The sequence below is a fragment of the Onychostoma macrolepis genome, chromosome 15 (genome assembly GCF_012432095.1).
Source record: "Onychostoma macrolepis isolate SWU-2019 chromosome 15, ASM1243209v1, whole genome shotgun sequence".
Taxonomy (NCBI): domain Eukaryota; kingdom Metazoa; phylum Chordata; class Actinopteri; order Cypriniformes; family Cyprinidae; genus Onychostoma; species Onychostoma macrolepis.
In genome coordinates this window covers 7,533,071-7,547,413 of record NC_081169.1, presented here as the reverse complement: position 1 = coordinate 7,547,413, position 14,343 = coordinate 7,533,071, and the positions used below count along the sequence as shown (strand labels likewise).

General features: G+C 37.8%; 1 protein-coding gene across 3 annotated transcripts in view; it reads left to right on the top strand.

The window, feature by feature from the left end:
* mtus2b (microtubule associated tumor suppressor candidate 2b) overlaps positions 1 to 14,343 on the top strand; it is a 43,765-nt gene that overhangs the window by 4,617 nt on the left and 24,805 nt on the right. For 2 of the 3 annotated variants that reach the window (XM_058745354.1, XM_058745355.1), the window contains 3 exons: positions 6,696 to 8,807; positions 8,967 to 9,177; positions 10,322 to 10,525. In XM_058745354.1, coding sequence (XP_058601337.1) covers positions 6,921 to 8,807; positions 8,967 to 9,177; positions 10,322 to 10,525 — 2,302 coding nt within the window. In that variant the 5' untranslated portion in view covers positions 6,696 to 6,920. Of the gene's footprint in view, positions 1 to 134; positions 511 to 6,695; positions 8,808 to 8,966; positions 9,178 to 10,321; positions 10,526 to 14,343 lie in introns of all 3 variants that reach the window. The other variant, XM_058745353.1, reaches the window with a different exon arrangement.

The window sequence follows — 14,343 nt, the reverse complement described above, 5'->3', positions numbered from 1 at the left end:
GGTCGGCCGCATGCTCTCATCTTCCGTGTACTGAGATGGCGTGGCGGATCGGCAGTCCTGGGGGTGCTCGGCGGGGCTTGTCCAGTGAAGTATACGCAGGACAATGTCACTCTACTATTTTTTTCCGATTTTAGTCCAGCCACAACTACCAAGAGAAAGAGCTTTAATCCAGTCTTGAAGAAGATGACAGCCCTTGGTCTCCAGCCCTTCCTCACCTATCCGGCGGTAATTAAACTACGGCACAAAGGTGAGCAGATGATGTTCGACTCTCCTCAAAAGGCGGAGGATTTTGTTACTTCACTGTCACTGAAGACGTATTCTGCAGCGCTACAAAGCAGCGAGAGGGCGTCGGCTACCGTCTCCATCCTCTCAGCTCAACGAGGGAAAACTAACGATGAGGTCTGAGGTGATCCTAACTGCCCTGAAGAGGACAATAACAAGGTGGCCATGGACACTTGTTCATTTCTTTTTGGAATTCTGCCCCTGCCCTGTACGTTCGTCCGCTGATTGGTAAATAATAATGATTTATTTTCTTTATTTTTCTTTATTATTATTATTATTATTCTTCAGGCTGATGGAGAGCAGGTTCAATTACTATGCTTTTTGGCTCAGTGGGCCTTTGGGGACATGTCTTGTGTTGAAGTGGACTGGTCACGCATCAACATTTATTTCTGTTGTTTATGCAGATCTACACTCTCGGTAATGTGCGGTCTGCTTTGGTTTTTATACACAGTTGTTTGTCGTTCCTTGTTTTTGCTTTTTTTCTATGCCCTTCTACAGACATCAGTACTTTAATTTATTCTGCTTTTCTTTTAAAAGAAATATGCATCTAGGTGGATTGGTATCTAGAATACATACTAATGTTTACAGGTCACTGGCAGTATGGCATTGCTTTTTTTTCTCTTCACTTAGACAGAATCTTGGCATTGCGAGCACACAATGCATGTTCTGAATATCTTATCGTTGAATGTGAATGGCCTAAATTCTCCTATTAAGCGTACCCGGATATTAGAATATTTGCACCGTGAATTGATTTCCTGTGCCCTGATACAAGAGTCAATGCAATGTGGCACGTTTTCAAAACAAGTATTACAAACTGGCAGCCTTCTCTTGTAGGGCTGTGCAATTAATCGTATTCGATTATCATGCGCATCTCGTCAGTAAAGCCGGTTTTGTGATTAGCAGTAAATCGGCATCACCTGCTTTCAGATTGAGCGGCAGTTAATACACAGAGCCGTAGTTCACTGACAAGCTAGGCTAAACCACGCTCATAATCGAAGGCGTATTAACTGCCGCTCAATCTGAAATAATCTGATAATAGTCATTGTATCATTTATTCAACCAAAAACTGTTCAGAAACACTGAACAGTTTGTGTCTTCCTTGAAGAGTGAAAGAATGTGAAACTTGCATTTTGTTAAAGCACTTTAATTATGAATTCAATTAAAAATCTGTTGTAAAGTATGTTTATACCCCTCCCAGATTTAGTGCTTATGCTGCAAAACACAATGTCATGGTCAAAGTCTTCTGTCTGGCTAAAATTAGAGTTAAAAACCATTGGCAAAACCACATCTTGTGTGGCCAGTTTTATATACTGTGTTGATCTAGTAAGCTTGGTTTGCAGTAATAAGTCACAATTCACTGCAGAGAAGTGCAGAGCAGGAATTTATCATGCATTTCACTTGAACAAAGTGGAAACAAAGCCATTGCTGTGCTCTCATCTGTTCACTGTCAGCTCAACATCCATCAGCCAGGAGGAAACCTCATCCCAGCTGATTGAGCCGTGTAGAGATTCCGCCAGTCATTATAAGAGTCTGATTTTAAATTGGGCTTTTTTCAGTTCATCTGACTGGTGCCTTGTTCCCTCTAAACACACTAATATATGAGATAGAAACCACAGAACTTTAGTTTGATCATCTTTAGTTGAGAATCATTGAATTGCAAGGCTCCAGATGCTGTTAATGGCTGGTAATATACTTAAACTTCATAGCTGCTTAGAATTGTGTCCTATAGCCTTCATTTAGCATATAAACATATGAGGCATGTCTTATGTATAAATTTGTCACTAGCCCAATGAGGATGAGGAAGTCAGGTAGTTTTGGTTCATAGACATAGTTTGTAATCCTGTCTGTGTTTTCTTTTGCAACCTTTATAAAAAAAAAAAAAAAATGATAATAATAATTTTTAAAAATAATGTCTTGTTTTTTATAATCCCAAGAAATCTTAAATGTCTGAGATTGCAGTATAGTTTGAAGAACATGCAACCTTTGTGGAATAATGTAACTAAAACTAAATTGCCTGATGCATTTTATTATAGATCTAAACCTTTTTTTTTTTTTTTGTGCAAATGAAAAAATGAAATGAAATTAAATAAAATACAAAAAAATGAAAATTAAATAAAAATGGCTAAATACCCAGGCAGTTCCATCTCACATAAAAAGTCAAATTTATTATAGTGGTTTTCGTATTTTCTGACACTTTCAGTTGCACAATATTTCAAATGTAATGAATAAGCTTGTGAATGGGGTCTGTCTATGGAACTGCTGACCTAAAGTAAGTAATATGCCAGTAAGTGTCAGTATAAAGTTCAAGACTTAAGCATTACTCTGTACAAAAGGCTTAAAGTTTAGGTAGTTCACCATTTATTTAGGCACTGTCATTATTTACTCACCCTCAAATTGTTCCAAACCTATGTGAATTTCTTTTTTCTGCTCCCCATTGACCTTTTTTGTGTGTGTTTTTTTTTTTTTTTAATGGAAGTCAGTGGGGACCATCAACTGTTTGGTCCCCATATTCTTCAAAATATCTTGTCTTATGTTCAAGAGAAGAAAGCATACAGGTTTAGAACAACTTGTGGGACTTGAGTTGTGCTGCGTGCCAATTCGCCTATATTATACTACAACCCGAATTCCGGAAATGTTGGGACGTTATTTAAATTTGAATAAAATTAAAATTAAAAGAATTTCAAATCACATGAGCCAACATTTTATTCACAATAGAACATAGATAACATAGCAAATGTTTAAACTAAGAAATTTTACAGTTGTATGCACAAAATGAGCTCGTTTCAAATTTGATGCCTGCTACAGGTCTCAAAATAGTTGGGACGGGGACATGTTTACTATGGTGTAGCATCTCCTCTTCTTTTCAAAGCAGTTTGAAGACGTCTGGGCATTGAGGTTATGGGTTTCTGGAGTTTTGGTGTTGGACTAGGTTTCCAGCTGCTGAAGAGTTTGTGGTCGTCTTTGACATATTTTTCATTTAATGATGCACCAAATGTTCTCTATAGGTGAAAGATCTGCACTGCAGGCAGGCCAATTCAGCACCCAGACTCTTCTACTATGAAGCCATGCAATTTTAATAGCTGCAGTATGTGGTTTTGCATTGTCCTGCTGAAATACACGTCATCTGGAGGGGAGCATATGTTGCTCTAAAAACTTTATATATTTTTCAGCATTCATAGTGCCTTCCAAAACATGCAAGCTACCCATACCGTATGCACTTATGCACCCCCATACCATCAGAGATGCTGGCTTTTGAACTGAATGCTGATGACACGCTGGAAGGTCTCCCTCCTCTTTAGCCCGGAGGACATGGTGTCCGTGATTTCCAACAAGAATGTTAGATTTGGACTCGTCTGACCATAGAACACTTTTCCACTTTGAAACAGTCCATTTTAAATGAGCCTTGGCACACAGGACACGACAGAGCTTCTGGACCATGTTCACATATGGCTTCCTTTTTGCATGATAGAGCTAGGTCTTCGGCCTTGTCCCTTTTGCACAGAGATTTCTCCAGTTTCTCTGAATCTTTTGATGATGTTATGCACTGTAGATGATGAGATTTGCAAAGCCTTTGCAATTTGACGTTGAGGAAAGTTGTTTTTAAAGTATTCCACAATCTTTTTACGCACTCTTTCACAGATCGGAGAGCCTATGCCCATCTTTACTTCTGAGAAACTCTGCCTCTCTAAGACATCTCTTTTATAGCTAATCATGTTACAGACCTGATGTCAACTAACTTAATTAGTTGCTAGATGTTCTCCCAGCTGAATCTTTTCAAAAATTCTTGCTTTTTCAGCCCTTTGTTGCCCCCGTGCCAACTTTTGTCATTTAGTGGATAAAAGTGTAAAATTTCTCAGTTTAAACATTTGTTATGTTCTCTGTGTTCTATTGTGAATAAATAGGCTCATTTGTCTTTTAGTTTTCATTTTATTCAAATTTAAAAAAACGTCCCAACAAGTTAAATACATTTTGCATCAAAACTCCACACTCTGTAAACTGTATAATAATTAGTATTCAAATCTATCTGTAAGCTCAAACCCTCCCTGGTGTTGGGCTGTGAAGTCTTTGAACATTTTAACTTGAGGACTTCTGAGCCTTTTCTGTGAAAGTAGGTCAAGTAGAAGGTTTGGTGAGTGTGTGTTTGGTATGATAGAGTGTTTATGTGGATGTGTGGATTTGAGCTTTGGGATGTCAGATTCATTTAATTGGTTTGGTTTGTGTAAATTATTAAATGATTCTGTGAAGCATTTATGTTGTATTTACAAAACAAAATAATATTTATTATAATAATTTTACAGAATAATTGAATATTTATTTAAATCCTGTTGTGCATAACTGTTTTAAAAAGGTTCCAAATAGGGGTTTTGCAATGCCATAGAAGAACCATTTTGGGACAACAGTCTTTTAAAGAACCATATTTTTCTTATTGTGAAGGAAATTATAATCAGAATAACCCTTTTCCACTGAAGAACCTTTGTTTTTAAAATTGTGATTAAATTGAGAAACGTTTTTGATTAAAAATAGTATATTTAAAAAAATGTCAGCATAAATGGTGGATTTTTTTTTTCCTGTGTGCGTGATAAAAACTGTTTTGTGCTCCTTTAAATTTTGAGTAGCTTGTTGCTTGACAAGCTGCATTTTCAAAGTAGCTTACCTGACACTGGTTGTTTTCATTCTCTATTTCTGTCTACCTTCCTCTTGTAAATAATTGAGCTCCTGACTCTAAATGGTCGTGATGATCTGTTGCAGGGTATCTCTTGAGACGTATTCTAAATCTCTTCATGCTGTCATACAGCGCTGCGTTACTGTGACCTGCAGACCTGACTATGATGTGACTCGTCACATGTGACTGACAAACGGTCATATTAACAATCAGTCTGTGACAGTTAGTCATCGTCTCTGACAGCTCAACAGAGACTGTTTAAATTATTCCATAACATTTAGCATGAGCATGTCATTGGGGAATGGAGGTCAGTTTTTTTTTTTTTTATGTAACTTTCATATTTACTGAATAAATTTAATTTACACAATAAAACAGTTAGATTAGTGACAATTTCTTCAAAAGCAAGGTATGTTTTTTATTGAATTTGACATATGCGAAAAGCAAGTATTTCATTTGTAAAAAATGATTACAGACATTTTTAAAGAATAGAAAGATGATGAGACATCATTATGATAGTAAGTGAACTGTAATGATTGACTGTAGATGCACAAAACCATCAGATGCACAAAGTAGGTCAAGGAAATGGACCATGCCAAGAAGTATAAATGCACAAAATATATTTTGTTTAGTCAGCCTAGCAGAATGTCTTATAGATTTAGGTGATTTAGGTTTTTTGTTATCTGTTTATGAAAACAGCATTTAGTGGGGTTTGAATTTTGGTAAAATATGTAATTTGCAATAGGGCAAAATGTACACTATATAATAGTATAAAGGTAATTTGCCTTCTTGTTGAACAATAGTCTTTCTTCAGCATGGTATCTATTAAGATACATCGTTTGCTATTTTAGATACTTTAGAAGTTCATCTATTATTTATCTATTACAAAATCAGTTAATGCACCTGTTTTCCTGGAAAATATGTTTCTGTTGAGAACATTTGTCTGCCATTACCTCAGGGAATGACCTCCTACGGTTGAAGTTCTGGAGTGTAGGAGCTGTTGTTGTTGCTAGGGAGAACTGAGCATGAGTGTGCTTTTACACTGCGTTGAGAATTATCAGTGTTTATAATTCTGTATGAAAGAATTTCATAATTGAATACAATATTACTCCAAATCCCATTTGACTGAAGCATTAGAATATGTATTATGCCATGGATTTTTTATTTTATTTTTTACCTGGAAAATCAGTTTAAGAAATTGTGTTGTCATTTTCATGGAGAAAATGCCAGTGTTTGTGTTTACCAAGGAATTAACAAAGTAGCAATGCAAAGGGAGATGTCATTTTCACAGATCACAGAATTGTGCAAAAGAAATGCGAAAGAAGAAAAGTGTACAGTAACAACAAATGAATTGAAAACAAAAAACTGTTCAATTTTCAAACTTCATTTAGTACCACAACCATTTTCAAATGTGCTAATAATAAAAAAGGTTTTTCAAGAACAAAATTTGCACCATACATTAAGGATTATCTAATGCAATGTTTAACCTGAAAAATGAAATTGCTTAATTATCAGTCAATTAGACTAATCAACCCAATTATTACATTCTATTCATTGACTATCAGATACCAAATTGCCCCTAATTATAGTACTATTTCTCTTTAAGGTAAACAAAGAGATTCTGCACAAAGAGAGGATTTGTGGATCTCAAAACATATACCATCAAATCTTTTTATGGGTATAAAATTAGAATATTGTACATTAACGTGTCTGTTTATGTCTACATTATTTCTTATTTGTATTTCTGTTACAGGTTTTATGTCAAGACATTTCTAAATCTGTTGTTGTTTACCCACATTGACATGTTGAAGACAACTCCTTATGTCATCTTCTCAAAATCAGTATCTCACATAACAGTGTGAAAGATGCCAATACTTACTTTAGCTTTAAGTTTGAAAGTGGTGAGAGCTCCAGACCTCAAGGGAGGATCAACAAGACTCTACATGAAAGCTTGAGAACACATGAACCTTCAGGAAACATGAGTGTTAGTGATGAACACACCAGACCCTTCGGGACCAGCATTGAAGATGGCTGTAAGGAAATCAGGAACAACAACAGACATGCTGAAGATTCCCTAGATGGTGATGCCAATGCTAATGAAATCCAAAGAGGAGATGGAGGAACAACTTTGGAGGCAACTGAAACCCTGTCCTCTGTGGTGTCTCACACCGAGGAACATGTGAAGATGATTATCCAGGGCACAGATTCCCCATGTGATGACCCAGAGTTAGCTGAGTTTGAGATGCTGGAAAGTCAGGAACTAGAGGATGACGAAGAGAGCAGTATTCCTAAAGGAGATGTCAAGGGTGCTCTATCCACCAATATGATGCAGACCGAAGCAATGTCTCTGAAGGATGGCAAAAGGTTCTCCCAGTTCATTTCAAGGGAGCAAGAGTCTATTATTTGTCCTCAGTCCACTAGCAAAGAAATGGTGACCAGCATAGCAAGGACTGAGTTTAGCTCTGAAAATGATGTTTTTGTCTCTTGCCTCTCCACAATGTCTAGTCTTGGAGGAAGTCTTGCTAGTGCCCTGGACCATGCGGGTCGAACCCAAAGCTCTGATTCATGGCATGCTCCCTCAGGGCCATACCGAACTCTCTCTGAGGACCTTACCCTTGCCTCACAGTCGTGTTTAACTATTTCAGATAAATGCCGGAGCTCCGTACATACTGATGGCATGCATCATCAAGCAGGAAAAAGTACAATGCACGTCGGCAGTGTTGATCTCAATCTTAACTCTACCACATTGCCTGAGGAACCAATTTTAGAAGCACAAGAAAACAAACCAGCTACAGACTTTGTAATATATGAGAGCTCAGGTCAACTGACAAATGGCATGAGTGAATGTAGCATTGCAAGGATCAAGAAGGTCCCTAATGAATCAGGAAGTACCAGTCAGGACAATCTAGGAGAATCTGGAGTTCATGTAAAGGAGTACCAAGGAACAGAAGACAGGGCTCCAAATTTAAAAACAATATCATCTGAGAAGAAATCTTGCCAACCTCTTGTCTCAGACAACACACAGTCTTCTTTACACAACAGAAGGTTCTCCCATGATTCCGCTGGTGATATAAATAAACTTAAATCCCAGGATGAGGAATCTCATAAAATTGCTCTTAAAACCTCAAAACTATCCTCAAAGGATTCACCTGTGCATTCTGGTGGTTCTGAACCCCAATCATACAAGAAGCAAGCTTCTTTTGAAAAGACCCGCAGCTCTAGTGCATCGAGTTTGGAAAGGCGAAGACCTTGGGGCAGCCCGTCTCGCCATGAGACCCCTCCATCCCCTAAGATAACCTGTTCACCTCGGAAACAGCCACCTTCATCACCAGCCAAACCTATTAGCACAAGAGAAGCAAGTCAGGAACGAAATGAAACCTTACAGAGGGGAACAACTGGTTTGAGACAACCAAGTAAAAGTTTTCTCAGTAATAGTAGCAGTCTCCCAAAACCTGCCATTCTTCAACAACCCACTCGGGCAGAGTGTGAATCTAAGAAGTCTTCTCCACCTCAAAAGCCCAAAAATGTTAGACCAAAAATCATAACATATGTCCGCAAAAGCCCTCAAACAAAACCAATGTCTGAAGGTCCCTATGAAGTATCGACACTACCACCAAGACTTACACCTTACAGTAGCTCACCAACCTCAAAAGAGTCTAAGGCCGAGGGGTCCAGAGGTTCACCTGTGCTGAGCTCCTCTAATATCCTTTATGACAAGTATCGTCAGGAAGTACAGAGGTCAGGGTACTACTCCCCTCCAGGACTGATGGCGTCTGGGATCAAGCCACCTAGCCACACTGTCCCCCATAAACTGGTGGGCAAATCTGAGAGTTTCCACGGGGAACTGCCAGATCAATATTTACAGGTAGGACTATTAGAGATTCTCAGCTGCTAACACAGCACTACTGAACTCTAGATAAATGTGTTGTGCTAGTGAATGCATGAGCAGTAAGCATAATTTATTAATACTCTCAACTGCTTTATTAAATTTGTGGTAACAAAGAGATGTTTCTTACGGTTTTAGGGTGGTAGAGTGGTTCAGCTAAATACCCATGATGCTGCTGCTGCCGTTTTCCGCTTTCCGAGAGCCTTAAGGCCTCAGCTTGGCCTTGGAGCTGTCACCAGACAGCCTGCTTCTAAGAACAGGACAGTATTGCCAGGTCAAAGGTCAGCGTCACCCCTCAGTTATACAGCTCCAGCTGTTCAGGCCCCAAGTTGTCACCAGGAACCTGCAGGTCAGTAGGCACTAAAACCATCAAAGTCAAGTCCCCAGATGTCAGTTGACTTTCTTCAGAATGTGCAATGTTTAATTAAGCAGTATTGATTTGTATTAGACATTTTCTTAAAATATAGCTAGACAGGAATCTAAATGATTATCTGCACAGCTCTATACTGCCAGTACCCAGAATCAGACTCATTTCTTAGCGTAATGGCCACACACAGACATTCCATCAGCTGAGGTTATGAACTGCAGTCATTTTGGTTCTAGAATTGTATTGATTCTTACAGGCTTTACCATTTCTCTTTGAATTGTAAAATCCATGATGGCAAGGAGACTGCGGATATACCTTGTCACATACTTACAGCTTTGTAATATTTTCAAATCTCTTCGGAGACCCCAAAGCCTGTTGGAACTTAGTCATCTTTAGATATATCTCTTTTAAATGTGATCTTAAGTTTAAGTTTAAGTTATGATCTTATTCTTCTTTTGCCAGTCAGTTGTATTAAATATCACCATGTCCTGGAAAATGCAGAAATGAATAAATCAGCCATTCAGATTACTTGTTGATTACAGATTACAGATTACATCACTCAAATTGTCAGAAATGTAAAATGAAAATATCTACACCCTTTCACTTTTTATTTATTATTTTATTGATGATCTGTATACAAACTACATATTTATCTATGCATAATGACAGTTATTTAAAAAAAAGTGCTCTTTTAGACAAATGATGCTTTACTACATACAACAAAGATAAAATTACTCACGCATATATAGCATACATGAAAGTACCCCGTAGCAGATCTATACAGGTGGATCTGGGGAGGGTGGAGGGTTTCTGAAGCACTCTGCAAACTGCCACAGCAAACAGCAGCTGAGTATTTGAATGTTGAGCAACAAGCTCATCGGCTGATGAAACCAATCTACTAAAACCAATCGGCTGTACCTTGTGAATAATGATGTAATTATATCAGAATGAGTTAGAACATGCGCTATATAGAGTTTCATGACAGAACTTTGTATTATCATGATTGATTGACTGATTGATTGATTTTTCTAATGGTTTGTAGAAAGTAATTCCAAGCCATGATATCTATAAATGAACTCATGAGATTTGTTTGAGGGAATATTATGATTTGTCTTCTGCATTACAGTGGATCAGAAGAGACTAGCATTGGGTGTGGCCCCCAAATTTATGCTCCCCAAACCGGGTCAATCTGGACTGCGTCCTCCCGGCTTCTCTCATCTGCCTCCTGCTCGACTGGCCACCTTTAGCTTTGTCCGCAGTGCTAGCGTGTCTTCTGTGTCCAGCAACCAATCGAATGACAGCATACACAGTGACCCCTGCAGATCCAGCCGTGAGTGTTACAACTCTATTTTTCATAAAACTATTGTCAGCCACATGCAAAACACACTTGCTGGGGTACACAGATGTTACAGACTGGGACACCTGATTTTAACAGTTCTGGGTTCAACAGATTTGTAGGCTTCTGCTAGTTGTGATGTTTATTGTACTGTTTATACCTTTAAGCTCTTGTAAGAATGATTTTCCTGTTGCGAATGAATGTTTTGCGTGTGAGTCTAAATTCTCAAAAGTGTAGGAATTACCAAAACGACCCATTCTCAGACCACATGCTCCAGTACTCGTATTGTGTCAGGATTAGTTTAGGCCTTTTGGATTATCCAACTCTTCCTGTCATAAACCTTCTGCCTGGTAGATACAAAGTGCAATCAATGTCTGTAACACCCTGCTGGTTGCTCTGTGTCTGTGCAAGACGAGGCATCTCAAAACATAAGACAAATAGAGCAGTGTATTCCAGTCTTTTAAAATGGAATTTACTTAGTATCGAAATCCCAGTAAATCTGAAATATCATCCATGATTAAAGCAGATTAAATCATAATAGTCATTTTAAAGTTCAGGCCACCTGTCATAAGACATGTTATATTACTTATTGCAGAATTGCATTGAGTTCAATGGATTTTAAGTGTTTTTTATGAAGTTGGAAAAATATAGAGACTGCGCGTGTTGTTTTATAATTGTATTTGCCTGTGCTGTGGTGTGCTGAGAGAACAGTGTTGTTGTGAAACATAAAAAGAGCATTACTGCAGAAATCTGCCTCTGTCTGGTGCCTATGCACCTATTATATTCATAGGCAGGAAGCACTAATCTACAGATTTTTCTAGAAAACAAAAGTTGTGTTATGATTCTCCTGTCTTTTTTCTGTTTTGATTTCACTAAATTACTAAATGAACAGATCTGATTGTTATAACCAGACATTATCTACATTATCTGGCAAACTGACTACTGCAGCATATGATTGCTTTGTAGTCATTCATTTAGAGCAGATTCTGTACACGAATAAAATAAATTAGGTCAGATTTATTTATTTTTTTCATTTGTAAAGACACAATGCCAGAGTGATTTTTAAGTTTTAATATATTTACGGTAGAAAATTTACAAAATATCTTCATGGAGCATGATCTTTACTTAATATCCTAATGATTTTTGGCATAACAGAAAAATCGATCATTTTGACCCCTTCAGTGTATTTTTGGCTATTGCTACAAATATACCTGTGCTACTACTCCACCCCAAAATGAAAATTTTGTCATTAATCACTTACCCCCATGTCGTTCCAAACCCGTAAAAGCTTTGTTCGTCTTCGGAACACAAATTAAGATATTTTGGATGAAAACCAGGAGGTTTGTGACTGTCCCATTGACTGCCAAGTAAATTACACTGTCAAGGCCCAGAAAAATATGAAAGACATCGTCAGAATACTCCATCTGCCATCAGTGGTTCAACCGTAACGTTATGAAGCGACGAGAATACTTTTTGTATGGAAGTAAAACAAAAACGACTTTATTCAACTATTAGGCACCGTTACGTCTCTTCTGCGTCACCGTAGCGCCATTTTGGAGAATATCCCCTGGACGCAAAATGCGTACACTCTGTGTCACACAGTCAATGGGACAGTCACAAGCCTCCTGGTTTTCATCCAAAATATCTTAAATTATGTTCCGAAGACAAACAAAGCTTTTATGTGTTTGGAACGACATGGGGGTAAGTGATTAATGACACAATTTTCATTTTGTGGTGGTGTATCCCTTTAAGACTGGTTTTGTGGTCCAGGGTCACATATCTACATCTCTTTCCTTCTTCCAAGTAACTGATTGCTGCTTGAGAAATCTGCATTAATACTGAAATTTTGTTTTTTTGTTTTTTTCTTGCTGTATGAAGGCTGTTTCATGCCTCGAGCATGAGCTTGCAAACTTCAAAGCATCTTGGGCTGCCTCCTTAATTACCACACAAGCTGTCATTACTCAGTTTCACATTTTTCAGGGAACTACATACTTTCCAAAACCTCTTGTTTTTCCCCTCACAAACAAGGTTTTGAGTGACTACCTCGGTACAGTTGGTTAAAAATACTTGCTGTGCACCATAAATTATTTTTAAAGGCTAAACACGATTTTCTGTGATATAAAAATAATGCTCTCAACATGGGGAAATTTGTAATTTCTTACTCAAAGATTCAGTTCTCCCTGCAGAATGTCCAGTTTGGACCCCAAGGGTTAGCTGCTTTTAATGAGTGATCCTGTCATCTTCTTGTAGTAGCTGACTACAAAAATACAATCAAAATAAAATTATACCTCAGTGTGGATATTGTAGTCTAATATATTTGAATATCATAATATCAATTTTAACATAGATCACAAGTGTTTGTTTTATGTAGGTAACTTGCACTGAACACATTAGCTTAGTAGGATAATTGATTAGCATGCGAAATCAAAAACGTGAAGAATGGAATGTTTCATTTTACCATCTTTTGCTTCGGTTATTCATGTCATATAATTGAAAAGAAATTACCAATATATTTTCAGGTTTTGCAGAGTAAAAGAACACACCTTATTTTTAACTTAACATCAGACATGCTTCTGGTGTCTTCTGCTTCCAGTATCTGTCATGCTGACTGATATTGCAAACTGATATTTGTTATCATATCATTTCAATTTATTATCAAAAGCATAAAAATCCTGGTTTGTAGCTCAAGTAGAGACCTTTTTACTGCACTTCTTCCAGTTATGTGCCTATAGCAGCTAATAAGTTAGAAATCTCACATATTCACAGGAAGTAGCTTACTTTACATTCAAATTAGGGTAGACACCAACTGAAAATGACAAACTTAAAATTTATTTCAAAGTTTGGCTGGTTAACATGGTCCAGTCAGCCCCTACTTTTCATGAATTGGACATTGTAAGCATTTGATCGAAAATATGAGGCACACAATTGACTCTGTACAATAAGTTTATACAGGAATTATAAGCCTCCTTAATATTTCTATTTAAACAGGAATTCGAGGCATGACATTTCGAAGGGCTTGTCCTTACATTCAAGGCTTGAGTGTCCTCTTATTCATTTATAGACTATTTCACTGCAGTCATTCCCTCAAGACTGCAGATAAATGCTGAGCCTAGCAAACAGTGTCACTAAACTGCTGAGTGTAATGTATGTGTTACAAGAGACTGTGATTCTCTCTCTCACTCTCTCTCTCTCTCTCTCACTCAGGTTTATAGTTTATATTTTTCTTGTACTGTAAGTACAGTGTGTTAATAAACCACACCCTTGTTTAGCATCCCATTATGACATCAGCAGACGTCCCGACATGTCTGATGCTATAGTGGGGACACATTTGTCTCTCAGCTCGGACAGCTGAGGGGTCAACAGTGGCGCCTTCGCGTCCTAACTTTATGTCCCCTCTTAAAAACCCAAAGACTCCTGGCTTGTTATTTAAATCCAGAGACTTGTACATGCATGTGGCATTTTTGTTCGATGCCGTGCTTGGTAGATAAAACATAAAGGACAGCTGTCGACCCTACCCAAGTTAGAGTGTCCACAACTAGGCCTGAGTCACCACTTTCACTCTTATTTCCTCTCTGGGAAAGTGGAGGAGTTAAAGAGGAGTTAGGCTTCTACTATTTTGCAAGGGGTTTAGTCATCTCATAATGCAGTATAATTAATCTTCAAGCCTCATTGTTGGTTTGGAGCTCTTTGGCAGCTTCATGGAGTTTTAATATCAGATTGACTTTATGAAAGCAGATTATGTTTATTGTCATCTCAAGTCTGGATCCTGGATGTGTTTCCTCTACTAACGGACGAATTAGCAGCACAAATGT